General features: G+C 40.8%; 1 protein-coding gene and 1 long non-coding RNA gene across 5 annotated transcripts in view; one reads left to right on the top strand and one right to left on the bottom strand.

Annotated features, from left to right (window-relative positions):
* Window positions 1–12,742, bottom strand: part of zbtb16a (zinc finger and BTB domain containing 16a) — a 130,015-nt gene extending 117,273 nt beyond the window's left edge. For all 3 annotated transcript variants that reach the window (XR_002274804.1, XM_020598408.1, XM_020598409.1), the window contains exons 1-2: window positions 12,620–12,742; window positions 8,153–9,480 (exon numbers count right to left, since the gene is read on the bottom strand). Coding sequence is in view for 2 of the 3 variants with exons in the window: in XM_020598408.1 (XP_020454064.1) it covers window positions 8,153–9,393 (1,241 nt within the window). In the remaining variant the exon portion in view is untranslated. The remainder of the gene's footprint in view (window positions 1–8,152; window positions 9,481–12,619) is intronic.
* On the top strand, window positions 12,310–14,893 carry LOC109959218 (uncharacterized). Of its 2 annotated transcripts, none has more exons than XR_002274806.1 (3): window positions 12,310–12,512; window positions 12,738–12,904; window positions 14,410–14,893. It is a non-coding gene; the product is annotated as an uncharacterized LOC109959218 (long non-coding RNA). The 2 variants fall into 2 exon arrangements; XR_002274805.1 differs by lacking the exon at window positions 14,410–14,893 and adding an exon at window positions 13,006–13,393.
* Window positions 14,894–21,669: the final 6,776 nt, after the last annotated feature.

Raw genomic sequence — 21,669 nt, 5'->3', positions numbered from 1 at the left:
ATTAATGTGTGTGTGTGCCATGTGACCAATGTGGCACACATTTTGCACACTGTTCATTCCATCTGTGTAAATCATCAAATCCTCATGCAGCAGACAATCACAAAACTGAAGGGACTAACTTCACCGTGCTAAGGTAGATGTGGCATTTTGGGTGACAGCCAAAACAAATGTAAAACTCCACTGAAAATATATTCTAATAATGAATGAATAACTAACAAGGTGCTTTTGGCCAGTAAATTATGGTAGTTGTTATAATTAGCACAATCAGACGATGTACACTCTGAAATCTTTCATTAAAATTAACCAAAAATGTAGAATTTAGTAATTCTGTTATAAATGTTGTACTGATACATACAGCATTAAGAAAATAACTGATGCATGAAATTAACTGGTCAGCATGTCAATCATTCTTACTGTATTTCACATAAAGAGCAGTTGCCTGTTTTGCTTTCACTGGTCATGAACATATTTGACTCACAAATAGTTATTTTAATTTAATTAGACATTTGATTTGACTGCTTAAGTAAATTTATTTGTAGCAATTTAACAGCAGCATCATTAGCTTCTCTATGCTTACATTAGCGCCAACATTAATTATTAGAAGCTATATCAGCGGTTTTATTTTTCATGCATATGTTGATCTTGATCTTATGAGCAGATCACTAGCAGGGCTTAGGATTCACCTGCTGCACAAATGTGGTTCCTCTGCCTCTGAAGAGGTGGATTAAAAGCTCACATGGTGCTGCTCTGGCCTCTGTTTCCCTACCTGAGAGCTCCTTTGTGACAGGTGACGATGGAGAGAATGGAGGGTAATTTTTATGACCAGCTTCTTAGCGTACTGGTATCACTCCACTGGGGCCCCTTGCCAATCTCTGGCAAACCATTCAAGTGGCAACAAAGAGGCTAATTAGAAGCTCTCTTGCTGGAAACCCACGGAGGACTCTGGTTTGATACTTCCCAGGGAGGCTAGGGGGCCTCTGAGGCAACGCGGCGGTGGCAGCATTTTCACACACACACATACACACAGGACATTTGTGAGCACATTTGGATTGGCCCTTTGGCTCCAGTGCATTTGCTCATTGCAGCTGTCCTCCCTACAGTCTGCTAGAGGGATAGAATCAGAGAGGGGGAACCGACACATCTTCTTTCATGTGGCGGGGTCCTGGAGAGGGGATGCTAATAGGATATCGATGGGATTAGAACCCAGAGCGTTCAGGTCCAGGGAACAGAGGCAGGGTCCTATGAACTAGAACTAAAAACCCACTCAGCTTTATCATTCTAATTCTATTGGCTTTTTCTTTTTTAATGGGAAAAGTTGACAATGATGCATGCACCTTAATAGAGTAAGAACGTCTGCCAAGAGAAGGCTTCCTACTTCTAATACAGGTTTAAAAAGTAAGGAAAATGCTATAAAAGCATTCTCCTTGCCGACATTCTCACACAGTATTCACAGAGGAACCGTAGCACAATCTCTCTGCCTGCCAACACTCATAGCAGCTTCTGGGAGCAGAGATACATATCAGGAAGTTAAGGCCAATAACACATTTGCATGTCACCTGATAACTAACCGTAATTAGTATCAGTTGTGAAAGAGCTGGCTGGGGGATCCCGATGAGCCTCTCCACACAGTGACCTTGCCGCTATGTAATAAAACAAAATAAATGTACACATTCACACAAAACACACAAGGCCAACATCCAGTACAGTAAGTTATTTTTATCCTTCCCTCCAGACCACAAGGCCCCCACAGGGACAAAAGATAGGGGCCTTAGTGTGTTTGTTTCATAGCAACTTCTGCCAGACCGTATCCCCAAAGACCTCGTCTGCCTGGGTGCTGCTAGCCACACAGAGGCAGCTGGCTGCACCAAGTCAAGCTGCTAACTTTTATTGCACAAGCACCTCCCTCCAATCTTATTTCAGGGAGGAAGGTGATCTAATCAGCAAGCTGATTAGATCACCTTCCTCCATTGCCACAGCCACTGATGTTGCCCCCCCCCACACACACACACTCTCTCATGGTTTTTTTCCTCCCTCCCTCCCCCTCCAAAAAAAGCAGCTTCACCAGATGTAAGCAGGTGACTCGCCACCTGACATCAATGCAACACTGCATAACGATAAAATGCTTGATGTTTTCTAAGATGTTTGTCTTATGGGCGTGTGTGTGTGTGCAGCCCATTCCACATGATGTAGCCTTGTGTTAAGTCTTTAATCGATACATCTCCCTATCCTGACAGTGAGGACAGAGCCCAGATCTGAGATCAGAGCGATGGTGGTGTAAATCTTTACGGTTCAACCAGAGCCTTTTAAAGCCTGTCTATAATTGGGCCTCGGCCAGCAGCTGCCTCAGCTGCGGCTATCACCATGGGCCCGGTCAAAGCGCTAGTTCCTCAGGGGCATAAACAAAAACTGCACCTCCAATAAGAGCAAAAAGCACCTGTGTGGGGATGAAAAGAGACAATGTGGCAGCCAGACTTGGATAAGCCTTCTGCCACCCTCTGTGGCTGAGGTATTTCTTGAAGAGGTGTTTTTGGTGAGTGAGGCTTTTTGTGCTATTGGATTATTACACCAACATGTACTGTACTTCTGAGTGCAAGCCAGGGAGAGTTAGCTCACTGAGTGATTTCAAATAGAGGGTAATCCACTGCCATGTAATAGACTCTTTGTTCTGAGGGTGCTTTTAGGAAGCAGGAAAATGCTTGGATACACTTTTACAGGTTAGGATCATAAACTTGCTGCAGCTTTAGTTTTAATTTGAGCTTTTGTTTTGTTTTTCCTATACCAGACTAAAGTTGATATACACTATTCAGAGAGCAAGACTGAAGCAACAAAGCAAAATCTGACAACCTTCAGACATACACACACAGAAGTGTCCATCATTCATAAAGACTGCCGGCAATTTTTCTTTTTTAGTGTGAAACACTAACCTTCATTAGGACAAAATTAAAGTTACGTAGAGCCTCAACAGTTTTTGCCATCTCTGAACCACTGATTTAGCTACTAAATAAGACAGGCTTCCATATGTGATAAAAAGGTAAACAGAAAAAAGGAATAGACAAAGAAAAGTTGCTGCTACAGTACTTGTCACACAGAGTGTGTTGCTTCTGATGAGTGTTTCACAGCTGGACATCTGTGCTGCTGGATGACAGCAGTAACTACTGTGGTCACTAAATTGGTGCGGCTATCGTTTGTTTGACTGACATCCTAACAGTGTTTTCAAACCAAGAGCAGCACCATCAAAATCCATTCAGTTCATACCGGGTCCAAACAGAAAAACACAGACTACAAATCGGAGAAATGTTTTTCCACAGCTGAATTTTTGACAGGCTTTTCCTTTTATTTAAATTGCTAGCCCTCTCGAGTAACTCACCAAATCATCTATTTTATGGCAGCCTCTATCAGATCAAAAATAACTTTTGCTTAATGAAAAACATACAGTAACTGTCACAAAAATATCCTTTCAGGTTTTTGGAGCATTAATTTGCCTACTGAAAATCTATATAGTTAAACAGAGCCACAGGGTGCCCTCCAAGGGCCTGACCAACACAGGCAATGGGTGTGGTTTCCACCCCATTTAAATTCAGCACAAAAACAGCATGAGCCACATGGCTTGACCTGAATCGAGGATGATAAACATAGTGTAGTTTATATGCTGTACATAGTTTGGTAACATTGAATCCACTCATAAAGGTCATAACCTTTACCTTGCCATTGCTTTCAGTTTGTGGTCCAAAAATGTGGGCTCTATATCTTTCCAGTAACCCATAACTTCTGATTGTAAATCACTGCAGAGACACTGTGCTGCTTAACGTGAAGGGATGTATGATAAGTGCAGAAACTTATAGAGCTGCTATGATGGCATTATTTGGATTGATATCTGGTTCATCCTGTGATGTATCCTCAACATGAACTGCTATCAAATTACCATCCACTGTTTATCAGCTGATGAAGATTAGCGTCACTAACCTTATGTGCCACCTGCACGCCATTTAAGAGCGTTTCCTCACCCTTGCCAGTAAGCAGCATGCCTGCGCAGCCAAATGGAGCACAGCTATAGAATGCAATTCAGGAAAAGAGGGTAGAGCCTGGAACTGAGTAGACAAGAGGAAGTGGAACCCCCCCCCCCCACCAATTTTTTCCCCCCATCCCCAGCTGACTGTGAAAGGATGAGACCCCAGTCAATCAAGCATTTGTGCAGTACAACTTCTTTTTAAGCGTTTATATCTCCATAGTGGAGAGATTATTCACAAAACGGCAACACATCAGAGAAAGTAAAATATTGGCTTTACTTCCCAAGAGACAAGCTGGGATTTCTGTATTGAAATCCCATGCAAATAGAGATTTCCAAGCAGCATCTAAGACCCTTTTGTTGTACTCTGTCCAAAGACACTCGCACATCATGACGGCCATGTGAACCCAACAACCCAGCTACTCATGAAGTGAGTGCATACGTAAAAAAGCGGTTAATGGTTGACAGTGGCCAAAGCACACAAGTGTCAATGTGTAGGAAAACAACGTGTATACCTTCTACTGGCCTCACCTCTGTGGGCAGGGTTTACTGTATGTGTGTATGTTGTGTGCATACATCGTTATCACCTGCAACAAACACTATGGGCCACTATCTGGGCTCAATCTGTTCTTGGTTTACTGAGGAGGAGTGCCAAGGGTTATCTGTGCCTCTCTGATATGCACAGATAAGGGCCCTCGGTTGGCTGTTTAAACACCTGGGGCCCGGGGTATTAGAGTGCCCACCGTCCCCCTTTGCCACAAAAGGAGAGGAAATGGAAGAGTGAGCGCTGGCTGCTGCTGAGGGGAATGTGTGTGAAAAGCAATGAACACATGAGTGTGCGCGCGTGCGGAGGTTAATGCAGGGGTGATCATTTCCCCTATTCACACACCCCACCCCAATATTTACATCAGTAACAAAATAATAATAATATGAGCAAAAACAGAAAGGATGGGCAGGGATTCATTGCTTTGTCTCATTCATGCTCTCCCTTCAAAAAAAAAACAAAAAAAAAACAAAAAAAAAACCCAGACTGCACTATGAAAAGAGTGAAAGCATTGATGGTTTTCAGTAATGTTTAACAGCTATATGCTGGAAAAGCTCTCCTTTAAAATAGGCTCTTTTTTCACTTATGTGATGTACATTACAGCAAGGGTCAGCCATTTGCATGAGAATGGACGATTAAGTGAAAGAGATAAACCCAAGGCTAGTTCCCATGAATTGGATGCTGTGTTTGGAATACCAAGCAGCAAACAGGGTTTTTTCCTTTCCCCCGCCTCTACAGAATTGGCCCCCTACATCATGCATTTATTTTCCCAATAATCATTCACTCACCCTTCCTGTGTTGATTATTTTCTCAGTGCAAGGGTTACTAAAATATTGCTGTAATCCTGTCTCCCTGAAGCCGCAACAATGCTCACCCTGAGCTTCCTTCAAGAAATAAATCAAGGGCTTGTCAGTAGGGAGGTGGATTGCTGGAAGAGAGATGGAGGGGAAAAGTTGTTGTGGTCAGACAGGGATCACTCAGATTGAGTAAATAAAACCTGAGGTGCCTTCATTTACATTCACTTAATTTAGCACGGTTTACTTCAACATGTGGTTGTATATTATTTGAACATTTTCAGCATTAATGCTAATACAGTACACACGGTTTATCACAATTTTTAAAACTATACATCTTTAATAGCTACCTTTATAGAAGCCAACACTTCTAAACATATGCTGCCATACAAGACCTTTTCCCCACATAGCATAAGTGAGCAAAATATAGATTTGATGAGTTATTTGATCAAAAAAATTACAATCTCCTTGCAAGTTTTTAATACTTTGTGATAGGAAAGCAAAATTAAAGTTTTGAACCTGAGCCCTATTATTTCTTGTGCCTGTATCCCACAGGTGACTCCTCACACATCACTTATGCAGCTAATATACAATGAATTAAATGATATTGGGTGCTGTTAATCATGAAATCCAGAGAACAAAAGAATGAAAGAGTGCAGAGACTACATTTATACAGGAAGCGGGTACTTTCTGGTGCATTCATTTTAACCTAGACACACAGACACCTCACACAAATGACATGTGCTGCATCTGGCAACAATTACACTCATGTTTGACTTGACCTGCCTGCACTAAATGAACTCTGCCAACTTTTTTTTAAAGCATTTATTGGAGAGACAGCGGTGACCCTGACACGGTGGCTGTGGGGAAATTATGTGTAATTAGTCAGAGGGAACATGACTCCGCTTGTCTGAAATAAAACATCTTGTGCATCAAATGAATCAGCACCTTGACAGGCTATACACAGAAAAGGCATGGACTTGATATGCTATCAAATGACCCTCGGTGGAATTTGTGAGGACACGAGGAGCGTGCGAATTATCAGACATCTCAGGGTAGTACAGCAGACCTTTCATGTGCGGATGGCAAAGCAGACAGCAGATGATGCAATGTTTGATTTGTACACTTCAGGGGGCTGTCAGGACAGCGTGTACAATATTAAACAGTGTCATGTCGGTGTATCAACCAGTCTAAATTAACCCATTAGTATGCTATGGGGTGAAGCAGGAAGATCAATGCATGAAACAGTTTGGAAATCTCCTTTGATACAAGATTTCCCAGCTTGAGCGAATTGATGAAATTCCTCTTGAAACACAGGCAACCATTTCACACACCAGACCTTTCTCAAGACAGACACTAGTGTAGCCTGTCCTCTAACACAGTAACACTACATAACTACATCTTACCCAGCATTTAAAAGCCTTTTTTAAAGCCTGTTTGGGAGTAATTGATCATAAGCGGATCAAAATTCACTTCTACAGATGCAGTTTCTAAATGATGCATAGTGTCAGTTCAAGTAGATTATTTTAAAAATCAAGTAATACTAAGCATTCAAAATCAAGGCCACGCACATTTTTACATTTAGAGGTAACTCCCAACATCATAAAAACACTACACACTACAAAAATCACTATAAAACACTACACAATAATGTGGTGTAAGGCTGCAAACAAGGACACCTCTCTTTTGGGTAAAAGCTATTCTGTAATATTCAGTACTTTCTAAAGACAACAGGGAGACAGATTTAGAGACTGATTAGCTTGGACTGAATCAGTCCAGCTTTGAGCCATGCATACTAGCTCAAACATGAGGAGATGGGTGATAGGGTTCAAATCCTCAAGTGAACTTTAACCACTGTGCATTCCTATTGATTTAAACAAACATTACAAGGTGAGAAGGTGGCCTTCAATGTAAGAAAAGGCCTCCAGTCACAAAAACACAAAATACACAAAGAAAATGATGCAAGTACATTCCACAAGGTTGATAAACGTTTGACAGACACAGAGATGAACACAGTTGCAACATGTATACTATACCAAATGCGTGGAGAATTTTGAAAATGTCTACAGGTACGTTTCAGTACCTGGAGAGATATGTTCAGGCCTTAACATCTGTTTTTATGCACTGAATGGAAAATGGTTGTGCTGGTTTACTGCTACTCCCCTGCTCTAGAACTACCTTTTTAAAACTAAAAATACCCCCCCCCCCCTTTTTTTTTTTTTTTTTACAGTTATGGGGGGAAAGGAGGGGAGCTGGGTCCAGCATGAAGGGGTATCTGTTTGGTAAGTGTGTGTGATAGGTGCTAGGTGCTGCCCACATCTTGTAAGGTGTGACTAATTGTCTTAGACAACATTACGACAGCACCACTAAAGCCATCACCTAGGCAGGGCCTGAGCTGCCAACCACACAGAACTAAGGTTTGTGTCCACCAAAGACTGTCACTTACTCAAATATAACTGATGTGTGAATCGGTTATTTTGTTAATTTTTAGAATCACTGACATACTAAATGGGTGGTTTCACCATGAACCAAGGATTCAAAAGATGTACTGCAATTTTATTCTAAAGCCAGAAACAGGTGATTAAAACTGGGAAAACAATCATGTTCCTAATATAAAAGGGTATGAGGCTATATGATTTGTGACTTTCACTTTCAGCTGCACATTATGCACACTAAGTAATCCTGCATACACCATTAAATAGTGTGATTTACTGAAACATTTCAGCAGTGCTGAAAGGCTAAAATCAACCATAAATTGCAAGACCAAAACAATTAGCAAGCAGTTACTCAAAAGAAAACTTGGCTTACCTGTGCTGCTCCACAGCGTCATTATCTGGCAGTTCTGCACCACAAACATTGCATCGTTCATGCTGGTTCCTGCCGTCTGGTTTCATGCCCACTGCCAGCTCCCCAAGCTTGCTGAAGAATTCTCTCTGGATGAAGCTCTGAGGCAAGAGTCCCCCGTAGGCACTAAAGTCCATAGACATAGCCAGGGCTGGGGACATAGGAAGAGTAGAGGCCATGGATGCCGGCATGGACATGAGGGCATCTGACTTATGATTGACAGGTAAGGAGTACAGTGAGGCCAGATGTTTCTCTGTCATTCCAGCCATTGCCTCCAACCCCATCTGGCTAACTTCTGCTTGAGGGTCACCCATGCCTTCATCACGGATGTAATGCAGCTCGCGGGCACTGGTGATTACACTGCTCCTGGTTGGTGTTCCAGGACCATCTCGGTTCCTGTCCTCTCCGCTTCGTTCTCCATTGCTAGAGGCGCTGGACTCCATGTTCTGAGGGCTGTCATGACCATTGCCACCCATGTCTACTTGCATCATTTCAGTCTTGATCTCAGTCATTAGGTGGTGGTGAGAGTTGCCATGGATATGTTGTTCACCACCAAAGCCCTGCTGGAGCAGAGATTGGCCAATGCTCATCAGGCTGTCCACAGCAGCTTTGGTAGGACTCAGGGTGGAGACACCAAAGGAGGTGGAGACCGAGGGACTCTGGTCCACCATGCCAGCAATGGTGGAGACTTGCTGGGTACCCGACAGAAAGGGACTCTCCATGGAATGTTTTATGGAGTTTTTTGCTCCACTGTGGCCTTTGCGCTCATCATCCTCCTCTGTGCTCCCATCATTAGCATTGACATCAACATCATTTTCGTCTGAGGATTGGATTGTTTCCAGGATCTTGAGGCATTGCTCTTCCAAGTACTCAATTTCCAGGATCTCTGCTGCATACAGAAGGTCATCTAAGTCCTCCACCTTGGCCTGGAGAGTGGCAGTGTAAGCATACTCTAAAATCTGCTGAAACGTCTTTGGTGATAGAAAGTCCAGGGTGTAATGCTGGCTACTGCGGTGAAAGAGGATCTCAAACATTTTGCTGGTGCAGGCTAGCACAGTCCGGTGAGCATGGAACTCCTGGTTGTCTACCATGATGACCACATCACACAGAGTCCCAGCCAGACGCATCTGGTTGGCCTTCTGAAGCAGAGCAGTGGGGTGGTTGGGGTTCTGGAGCTGGATCATACCCATTTTATTTAAATCCATTATGCCGATGCAATCCACGAAGCCGACTCATGAGGCTCACCTTCCCCGCTCAGCAGTGTTTTTAGCAGTTTGTAAACAAGATGAAACCTAGATGGGAAAACACAATTTTTTTAAAAATCACTTCTATAATCAGTTCTTGTTGTGCACAGCAAGTCAAATAGTCTTTACACTTTCAAAAAAAAAAAAATCGTCCATTTTTTATTCAATGAACACTCTTTTTAAAGGTAATGCAAAAAATGTCTGATTTCACAGTTATCGTTTGCAAAAGTATACAAAGCACGTTCATAAATTACATTCCTAAAATTAAAAAAACATAATAATTTGTTAAATTTATTAAAAGAGTACCACACATGCTTTTAAATGGCAAGTATATAGTCAGTGGAGTTTCAAATTGCAAGTATCCTGCAGGGATGGTAAACACTGTGCAGGGGTATTGTTCTTAAAATCAGTGGAGAGTAGTGACTGTAGATCTCTGAAGAGAGAGAATTTGTGAGCCATCCAACAGGCTCACCCTGCATACCAATCAGTCCAACATATGTTATGGTAAAAAGATGTTTTCATTTGGTTATCTGATGAGGACGTACACCAGTTAAACAAGTGTGAATTGTGTTTTTTCTGCTATTACTTGCTTCACAAAGCCCATCAGAAGCCTTTCTGAAATTAAATAGCATCTTACTCAGTATTCCCATCACAAACAGGAGCAGAGAGCAGCGGCCAGAAATAAGTGGAAAGGAAAGCAGGAAGAGGCGAAAGCACACAATGCTGCCACACTAAACACCCTGCTCGGCTCTCAGTCACTAATGTTGAAAATCTCAAATGAATGATTGTCATTGTGACTGCTGTTATTAACTTCATTATTCAAGTTAACAGGGCAACATGTTGCTCCGCCTCACATCTACAGCATACTTTGACCCACACTCAAATAATGAATAAGGCTTAAATTAAATTGTTTCACCACTATATGCACATGCATCATCTCTGCGACTCCTATCAACATGATTATTGAAGTTAACTGGGGAATGTATCACTCCACCTTATTTCTTGACCAGCACTAAAATAATTATCTCTCCATTATTCAAATTAAATAAACAAACAGTCTCATCACTACATATACTATATATGAATGAATGGCTATAAGCAGACTGTCTCCACAGACCCACATTGAGGACCAGCTCATTATGGCCAGTTTTTAAATCTATTCCATCTAGTCTACATACCCAGTTTACAATGACACAAGTTGTTAGATTATTTAATTATGTTCATCTTGATCTGTTTTTTAAGAATTGTTCATTTTAATTTTTGATCATTTTCTTTATTCTTCTACTTTATTTGCAAGAAGCTTAATTTTCCTTTCTAAAGTAATTAATTTAAAAAAAGGACTTTCTGAACACTTCTTTTCCTTCCTACTTGCTTGAGAACAATGCACAGACACAAGAGGAAATATCATCAGCCTACCGACAGGACAGCTACAAGAAGAAAAAACTCCCAGCTTACTTTAAAAACCTACAATCACACAAGTTTAAGCCAACAGACAAGGTAAATGCTGCTGGCAGCTATTGTTTCTGGCGAGGACCATGGCAAATAAACAATCCTGCCGCGTTTTGGGGCACTGAACAGTTTGTCTTTTCGGCACGTTGACAAAATCGATATAGGATAGGCAATGATGAAATCACGTTTAACGGAGCTTAGCCCCTCAGTCAACAGAGGTCATGCCTAAAATCCGACATATTATCTTTATTACAGGTAGGCTATGCCAATAGCTGCGATTTATGGCCCCGTTAATGATCAATGATTGTTGCGCTCTGTCGGATATCAACCAAGCTGTGGTTTCACTGGGACACAATGTAAAGTTGCTGTGTGGGGACTTCACCGCGTAGGTTAGTTGTCTATTAATAAAGGACAGGGTTGTGTGCGTCTAGACAACCTTTTTATTGGCCATCCGCAGCAGACAAATTATACGCAGCGTTATGCATTATGCAAAACATCACTCACTACATTAAGTACATTAAGCCAGGAGAAATTTCCTCCCCGGAGGACAATGTAGACCACTGACAATAACCACATTAGGTCGACTTCACGGAAAGGCAGCATAATCAATCTGATCACGAGTTGTCTGCCATATAGCGCGCCTTGGCGATCCAGCCACAACTAAAAATAAACATCATTCAATATTCCAAACCATAAGCGGCAATGACAGACGCAAATGTGTGGAGAGCAAAACGCTAAACGCCGTCTCTAAAAGGGGCAATCAGAGACAGAGCCTGCTTTAAAAAGTATACACGAGACAGACAGCTGCCAGAATCTCTCGCCGATTCAAGCTCTTGATCAAGACACAGGTGGACTTTGTTTAAGGCAGGATGAGATACTCAAATCCTGGCTCGTTACAATTAAGGTGAATTAGGTATAATTTACAGAAAGCTGCCAAAAGGATAAAGAGAATGAGTGAAAGGGGGAAGACAGATCAGACCGTCTCGATAACAAATCAATTTGCCATTGGATCTGGCATCTGTTAGCAGTTCCCCATGCTGTGCGTGCTACTGCAAGTCGATTATTGGGAACCAATAAAACATCCAGTCGCCTGTCAATCAATTATAGTCTGACTATACGTGGAGTGGGCTTGTTTCGAGTATAAAGACTACGGTCTACAGTCCACATCATGATGTCATCACGGCTAAATGAGCTACACTGGTGCGTCTGGAAACACAGGAACGGCAACAGTGTCGCTGTCTAAAAATTGCATAATTTCCATCAAAACGAGCACACGCAATTTCTCCAGTAAAGTCACATGGAGCGAGGCGTCATATGTTGTCTGGCTCCCGGTGAAACAGCCAGACCTCACGTCCTCTGGCTGCGATCTCCAGCATACTAAAACAGACTGGGGGGTGGGAGGGTGGGGGGTTACGTCAACCTTAACATCTCTACAATAGGCTGCCGTGCGTAAATGCAAACTTCAACACCTTGCAGCGCAATCAAGTGAACATTTGTTTCCATCCAGCACTCTGGTGCGCAGATCCAACTTGCGTGCCAAAGTCGCGTTTACTGTTAACTTCAACGTGAGCTTGGACAGGGACATGCAAAAAGGTTCCCCAGCGCTACAAATGCATCCAAACATCCATATGGTGAATGAAAGTATACAGAGAAAACAGGTTTAAACGCATGCAGAGTAGCGGGTCTGGCACTTGTCACCGGGAAACTGCAGCTTCGTTTAGCATGGATTGGTACTCACCTAAGTTGCACGTTCTGATTCCGTATAGTGCAGGGGGGATTGGGGCTACAGCATAGTAAGGCAGTTCGCAGTACCCGCTCTCTCAACACGCACTAACTCCTTTCTTCTCTCGCCTTAGCAAATCAACACGGTGCTGACGTCAACGCAGCCAGCCAGCCAGACGAGCAGCAGGCAGGCGGGTTGCCGGCGCTGCGCTCTAACCCATACAAACACTGAGAAAGCGAGACACCTAGGGGGCAGTCTCATGTCAAACGGCTGTGGTAGAGTACAGTAAGACAGTGAAAGGTGAGCGACAGTGCCCTCCCTCCAGCTGTTTGAATGCACATTAAGCCTTCACTTGTCAAACTCCAGCAAAGGGCTGACTTAATTGTTTGGCGTTCTTATAGGGAACACGGACCCCCCACTACCACCACCATCATCATCTTTTCAGCAATTTTTTTTCTCAGTTCAAAGGGCTACCACCATTTTAATTATGTGACAACAAAATGTTAAAACATGAAAAGTCAGGAAAAACATTTTCTATAAAGCTACTGTATGTAGGGAACTATGCTATTTATAACTTAGGTGCATGATGTTAAACTTTACCAAAGTTCAGAATCATCACGCCTGGAAATGCTGACCCTGGCATATGACCAATTGTGACAAAATGGGTCAACACTTATTTTTAGAAATAGTGGACCTGCAGTGTTGGTCAATGGCACAGAAGCACTGCTAGAATTATTGTGACAACAAAGTAAAATTCTTTGTATTAACCCACTTTTAAGCCAGGTTTAAGATGCAATAACTGATCGTTTGTTTCAGCACGCGTTCTGGCCAAGTGGTTTGAAATGTTTCACAGGCAAAAACATTAGAAAAGCATTTGAATTGAATGTTTTGTCTTAATGCTGATCACTGACTGGACCAATCTTTTAGCCAATGGTTTAATTTACCTACATTTTAAATCTGTTATGTTGCCTTTAAGTGCTCCTTGTAAGTCCAACATTTCAAAGAAAGAGGAGAATATATCATGAACCATGAATGTCTGTGCTTTATCTACTAGGTGTTGAGATATTGACTGATAAATAGATAAAATTTTGACCTGCTGCTGGCAGATAGGGGGATTAAATAATGAGCTTTGCAGGATGGTGCAAGCACAATTTACAACACAACTGCAGTGATACCAACAAACTGGAAGTGCCTCATCAGCCAAGATGATGAGTTTAGCCACCTTCAAGCCTCAGACTCACATTAGCACTCCGCTGACTGAGTCCAAAGGAATGGACAAGTCAGGTCACAGTAGAATATCTCGGGGGAGGGTGGGGTCGTTTGTGTCTGCAAAAGATCACTCAGTGTGCTCAATCAATCAGCACCTGTTGACAGCATGCTCCAGTCTGTGGGGATCTGCTTAGGAGAAGATATTAAATATTGGTATTTAAAAACAATGGTATTGTAGGTGTCGTGTAGCCATGGCATAAAGTCTACAGTCCACATTGTTCTTTAGTGTTCTCACCTGAAAAAGTCTTTTGACTGACATCAAGCAACCGACAGAAATGCTTTCCATACCAAAGCTTTAGCATGGGTTTGTGCTCTGGTTCAGTTCAACTACAGCTGCAACAAAGGTTTTTTTTTACTACCTCTGTGATATAGTCATTCACTTCTACTTTGCATTGGTCATTCTGAGTCAGCTCATTCTTTATTTTGGTTTCTGAACTGGTTTTACTGTCAATCAGTGACTGGCCAGGTGGTCAGAAATGTGACAGTAAGACAGGGTTTGAAATTCTCTGTCCACCTTTTTCTTTTTATTCTTCCAGCAAATACTGCTGTCACTTCTGGTGTGTACAACCATGTGCAACAGCATGAATGCCACAAAGAGACGCTGTTTGATTTTTCACGCTGAGACTTCAAAGAATTACAAAAGTCACAGAGTTCCAGTGGAGAAATTGGCGAGGCAGCGGGATCCAGCCAGAGAGATACTATGACAGTGGGCTTTCTGACCCATCTTTGAGAGTAGTCATGGTAGACAACATGACTCAAGAGCTAGTTTGTCATGTGTGAATAATGTATGTTATACTCTTTAACATCCTATCTGCCACTGCTGCAATGACCTACTGTCCCCCACTGATATCAGTAAAGCTCCATTAAATCTAGTCCAATCGCCAAAATAAATTGCATTGTGACAAACTGAAAAATGATTCAAAGCTCAGTTAATTTAGTGGGCAACATAATCCATTCTGATTAGGAAATGTTTTAATGTTGGTCTAGATTTAGTTTCTAAGCAGTTTTCAATGTCATATCATAAAGGCACATTTCATTAGCAAAAAATACTACAAGTCAAAACTCTGGCTTTCTATTTTTCACCCTTTGTTTTTTGAATAGCAACAGGTCTGGGTCCTTGCACCCAGGTTGTAAGCAGTCCCAGTTTTTAGCTGGTTCCAAATGAAAAGCATAGGTTTGAAGGAGGCTTTCAGGAAAATCTCATTTCCCTTAAAATACAGTGGTGCTCTGGGAATTTTTAGATTCATCTGGGGAGAGATCAGAGTGCTTCATTACCTTTGAGCTGCGTGCTGTGCAGGCTTACCCAAGGATAAAGATATAATCCACCCTTTTACTAAGGGAAAGGAAGATGAGGGCTAAATTATAAAAACCAGATCACCACTGCACTTTAAAATAACACAGAGTTAGAAAAAATGAGATACTTGTAGGAAGTTTAGATTTGTAGCTGGCATAAAAAATGGGACCATTAACTGCCAGTGTGTTCAAAGGGGCTTCTCCGTGGTTCAGAGATTGGCTAGCTATAGTGAACACGTGTTTCCATTCTGTCTTTATAAATATTATTTTTCTAGGTTATTTCCATAACCCTTGGTGTTCCATTTAAAATAAAAAAAGTTGAATATACACAAATATACACAATTAGGAGTAATGACAAAATTACTGCTGGATTTGCCAAAGCAGTTACTGCATGTCTAGTAAAAGTGAAGTTTTGCTCACAAGAAGTGCTCTACCACTAAATGTTTGTGGTTATTACTCTAAGTATTCAAAGCATACACCGGATATGTGATAAGATCAGAGTTTCACATAATACTGAAATTACTTAGAACAGCCAGATCAACATTATCAAACTATTAGCTATATATCCTATTCTTCTGTGTCACAGACCTCCACTGAGTTGAATGACACAGTCCTCATTATCACAAGTATAGGATCTGTAGTTTATTTCAAGTAAATTTCACATTCGCTGTGTTGCAGCTGTGAATGGACTTTAGAGCACATCAGCCCCTGAAAATAGTCTGAGTCTATATTAAAAATGAAACTATATGTGAATGTTAATCTACAGCTTTAGCAGGAATAAATACAGTAAACCCGGGGTTGATCACCACTAACAGGTATAAAAGGTACTGACAGACAAACATTCTTGGGTTTGATGTTTTCATGAGGTGTCTTGTTGTCAATAAGAAAAAACTGCAGTGAAGTAAAATCTTTTAAAGTTTCTGTTGTTTACCAATTTTTATATTATCATTTTTGGCTGTTGATTTTACCATTTAATTTATGCATTATGTCCTGCATGTTTTTGTCTTACCATTCTTTCAAAGCTATTTTTCTTCCTACAGTGTAGCAGCATGTAACATTTCAAAAGTGCTGCATAACAGGAGGTTAGAATAGTTGTTTGTAAAAGAGGGAACTGGTAAATCCATTCCACAATAACTGCCAACTAAAACATCATTGAACAAGCAAACCTGTGTGACATTTCTGCTTTAATGGAGGAAGGTATTCCAAGTTATGTATGTGGTTCTGCTGACCAGAGACCTCTCATTGTCTGTGTCCTGTGTAGGTTTGTGTACATGAATGTGTAGAGTGTGTGTTTGCGTGTGTATTGGGGGGGGTAATAGGCGCCACACAGTGGACCTTTGTCAAACTCTGCTCATGCAGCCAGACTGAATGGACTCTTTTTACACTTGTGTAAACCTGGGGGAGTCTCCAGCTTTGAGGCCACACCTCTCTGACCCCTGACCCTCACCTCTGACCTTTGGTGGATTTGGTTGGAAGTACTTTTTGCTTGCAATGTGCTCATGAGTAAAACCAGAAACAGTTAGGATCAATCAGTTAGGATCTTAGTTTAACCCCAAGCTTTTCAAATACATAAATGCAAAGGAAATGTGCATGACAGTTAAAGCCACTATCAGTGAGGCAGTTCAACATGCTATTTTTTAGAGTTGTAGTAAGAACTAATAAACACAATTTTAACACAACATGATGAAAGTTTATGTCAGAAGAGGGAAAAGGGAATGACAAATGTAAGCACAGTCTGATGTAAATACCTCACACAAATACAAAACATCCACTATTATTGGTTCATCCAGCTACAGTCAATTCAGTCAAACTTTTCTGAACTCTGAATGACCAAGCTCAGTGTGTTCCGAGTAACAGGTCTGCCTACTTCCACACACACACACAGGCACACTACACATACAAACACACACACTGTGTAATATCACAGAATGGCCAAACCTGCTTCAGGTTAATGGGTGAAATGGCTATGTTGACCTAGGTGTTTTATATATCAATGCCTGTTTACTTCTTCATTCCAAGCCTTCAGCTCCACCCTCAGAGGACAAACTACAGCACTTAAGAGAATCCTCTGGATCAATACGCCTCTTGTCTTGAATAGTAAAAGACTGGCAGCCCAACAAACTGGGTTTGTGTGGTCAGTTTCAGGTGAGGAGTACCTTGACCTTAGACTCTGCAATCAGCTCTTAACAAAGCAACTGCAACATGGAGATTTCATGTGTTAAAAGGATAGTTATAGTCCAAATACAATAAGCTATTAACTGAAAATAACTGTGTCGCATGAAAAGGCAGAGTGCACCTTTCACCTCAAAAAGCACTAAAAGTTAGCAATTCTTATAGAAGTTCAACCAGTAACGTTTGCTGAAATACTTTATGGCTCTATGTACACTGACCAAATATCACATCTGATGTAATGATTAATTCATCCACTGACACAGCCACAGAAAAAGCATATCTACACATTTTATCTTCAAGTGCTGCATTCATTTACAAAACAGAAAAGAAAAAATCTTTATTCACACTCATTTACCCCGTTCTAGAGTATTTCCGCCACTGAATAATAGCTGGGCTGGGTCACACAGCCTTAACGATCACTTTAGGAGTTTTACTGTGCTCTAGATAGTTGATTGAAGTAGTTTGAGGAGGTATTGAAACATGAACATAAACATCAGGGAGAAAGACTCAATAAAAAGGATTTTGTTGGTACAAAATGTCAGTTATCACCAGGTTTAGTAGCACAATTGTCACTTCTGTCTGCCTTTAAACCACGATATAGTCAGCCCACAATTCATGCATACTTTCAACATTAAACTCCTTGTGAATTCTAGCATATCATATTGCAGAAATAGGTGTTAAACATTGTTAAACAGTCTAGTATACTAATATTGGACAGCGTGGCAGCACATGATTGGCATGCAGTGACCATGTTTATTGCCAGTGCTGTAAATATTGGCAAGTATGGAGGCAGAAAAAAACTGAAAAATAAGGACCTCAAAAACAAATAGAGCCAATAAAGTGAGAAGTGTAACACTGTGGGAGCAAGTGGCTTTATTTGTAAAAAAAAAAAAAAAAAAGACTGGGTCATTAATAGCAACCACAGTACATTGAAATAATGGATGCTTCTTTGTGATGCTAATATGATGTCTAGCCATGTTATTTAAAAATCTGATCTAGCACTGCAAGTAGCTAAGTAGCTAGGTATACACGTAGATGTGTACTGTATGTGTGTGACCAGCTGCCACACTGAGACTGCTATTTTCAGGGGAAGACAACATTAACTTGATGATTCATTCCTACTTAAAGCTTTTATTTTCACCCCTTAGTGGAGGTTATTCAGAATGAAACAACAAAACAAAAGAACAAAAGCACTGGCCTGAATCTATTCTAGTCCAGACAGGTTACACATAGGAAAAGGAGTCTGGCACAAACCTGCACAGCAAACACGAAACCCCACATGGACTTTGATGGGGTTATTTTCTCATGAATAATTACTTTTTTTAAAATCCATTTACACTCTTCAACAGTGTGAGCTGATCTTCTTGGTTGAAGAAATGACAACAAATACAGTAAGTGGTGATCTGAGAGTAGAGACGACCATTTACAGTTTGACAGGAGACCAGTTTTCTCCCAAGTAGTACAGTGAAAGTAGATGGAATAGACATTTACCAAATAAATTAGAGGGATTTCACTGTACACCGAACTTCCTCGGGGAGTCCCATTCCACAAAATTTGTTCAAGCCTGTAGGATGAATGTGAGCCTTTGTTGATGTAGTCTAAAATGAAAATAGTTAAAAGAGCAAGACTAAACATGCTGAATCAGTGGGCAACACACAATTGAGACTAAACAATGATACATTAAATTTAATAATTTGTTTTTTTTTCTAGATGAGAATTGGTAAAACAGAGGCTAATAACAGATTTTTTCTCACATAATAATCTAATACTGAGTAAATACTGACTAAGGATAAACACAACTGGAAAAGGATATAGATCTGACAGTCAAAATCATTTTATGCTAGCAAATGACTCTAAAGAAAACAAACAGCAGGTGAAAGGAAGCAATGCAAGAGACTCTTGAGGGGCTGCTACAGTGAGACAGAGACAGTCAAAATCATCTATATGTTACTAAGGTTACTCATGGTAAACAAAGCCAATGGAGATGCTAGTTCAGTTCCTACTGGTCATGTGACCCTCATCTTGCACATCCTAAGTGTCACCCCACAGTCCTTTAAAGATGTTATTGTTCCCCTTCAGAGGAAGAGAACGTAGCCATTTGATGGAAGAGGTGAAATTAGCTCTTTGAACTTTTTTTTCCTAAAGAATGCAACCAAACTGTACAAATTGCATTTACACTTGAATGAGGTGATAAATATGAGCCAGGCTGACCGGTCCGCTCACATTCCAATTGCATTACATTCTCTGTGCATTTACACCTGCACTGACACAAACTATCCCTTAATCTGGGAAAAAATGCTACTAGCAGATGGAAACAGGGTTTTACTGAGAACAATTAATTACTCTTGCAGTGTTAACCCTTTCTGTTCTGGACACGATGATGGCGTCCAGTTAGGGCCACCCTCAAGCCACAGTGTGAACTATGGTGTCAGGCTTTTAACTTAGCTGCACAATAGCAGTTATACACTCATTTTTTCTCCCAATATTCCAAAAGTAATCAGCTTATTTCAACACTGTTATATCAGTTATACTGACCTCTATATTCACATTACTGGAATGCTCTCACCTGTCTTCTTTTTTTAGACTGTAGCTTCATGTTGTTTCATTCATTCATTCATGTTGTTCTTCTTTAGGTACTTAGCAGACTAACTGTTTCAACAACATGCAGTTAATTCATAGGCTTTCTGGTTGTGTAATGAAGCAGAAAGAATGTGTAACACCACTAAATGTTGGCCATATCCACTGAAACCACAGTAACCATACATCTGGATATTTGTTAATTACTTGAAAAGAGCACTAAAGGGGAATACAGTATTTAAAGGAATACCTTCACACACACACACACAAACACACCTCAATTTCTTTCCAGTGTCACTGTGTGAATTTGTTTGTCTACCTGTGTTCAATTGCCCTTGGTTTGATTCCCTCCATCCTTTCTTGAAGCACTGCTTAATAGCCTCTTTCCTTTCAGACGAGATTGCATGGACATCTCGGAAGGGCCGAAAAGCCCAGAGATAGACTAGTTTAGTACGAAGTCCATGTACTTAAATTAATCTCACATCACTGTAATGAGTAAGGGAAGGACTCAATGGTGAAATGGTGGGTGAAGAAATAAATGTGGAAAGACAGGCAGTAAAGAGAGGAAAAGAGGAGCAAGGGAGAAAGAAAAAAGATTCAAATGTAGGTCAAATGATTGGTATAATGTACTAAATTCAGCGTAATGCTTCATAAATAGCATATATAAAAAGTCTCTATTTCACCTATACTTTCCGCAGTAATACTCTGTGGCACATCATAATGTTCAGGGAGTGCAATCACTGCAGTGGATAAGGAACTGAACAAATCCATCACCTTAGCTCTTAATTATGAAATACAATAATAAATGAAAAACATCTTCATCTGTAAGAAGGGATGTATACCCAGCCTGTACCCATAATTGGTCAGCTGTGCTACCCAGTACTTCCTCTGTCTTTTCTTCTCACACAAATCTACTTTCACGCAAGAGCCTGTGGTTAAACAGACTGAATGCTTTTCTTGCATCTTGGACATCATCAAGATAGAGGTGACCAAGTTACAAACACCAAATCCTTTTACTTACTTCCATTTCAGGTTGATGTTTTGATCACATTGTGATTAGTGTTAGAATAATATCTTTACTTGCTGCTGTCCCTCAGTTATATCAGTTAAATATACTGCAGTCACTGTGATCAGTATCGGTTTAATCAGTGTAGAAGCACTGCCAGTAACATGAATAGCAGAAGACACAGCAGTATTTCTAGTATCAGTAATTTAGTAGTACTAGCTGTATTTAAAGTTGTTCTATATGTATAAAGTATGAACAGTTGTAGCAATAGTAGTAGGAATAGCAGCAGCATTCATAAAAAAAATACTATGATTGTTAACGGTATAAAAAAACAATGAATTGATAGAATTTATAAAATATTACATGTTGAATAAGCAGAAATAGCTTAATCCAGATAAGTCAAAGGGTTTTCTACAGGACCTATGTGTGTGGGGTGTGCCAGTAAAGTATCAAGCTATATATTACAAAGTGTGCTCTAAAGAGGTGTCTGTATTTTTCATGCAGTGTTTAAGTGTGTGAATACATGCTGCCCTCTCTGATTTTCTGGCTGCACCACCCACACCTCCCACCACCTCATGTCCACTCCTCCAGTAAGACCACAGCTGCCTTTCATTCAGAAAAACAGAAAAGAACCACCTCTTTGCCCCTCATCACACATTTCCTTTTTTACACACACACACATACAGACAAGGTAGGAACCCAACTGTTCCTGGAACAGAATTCCAAAACCTCACTAAGACATCCTTCC

The sequence above is a fragment of the Monopterus albus genome, unplaced genomic scaffold (genome assembly GCF_001952655.1).
Source record: "Monopterus albus unplaced genomic scaffold, M_albus_1.0 scaffold38.1, whole genome shotgun sequence".
NCBI classification, from domain to species: domain Eukaryota; kingdom Metazoa; phylum Chordata; class Actinopteri; order Synbranchiformes; family Synbranchidae; genus Monopterus; species Monopterus albus.
Note: the sequence above shows the minus strand (reverse complement) of the source record. Positions and strands in the feature narration are given on the sequence as shown.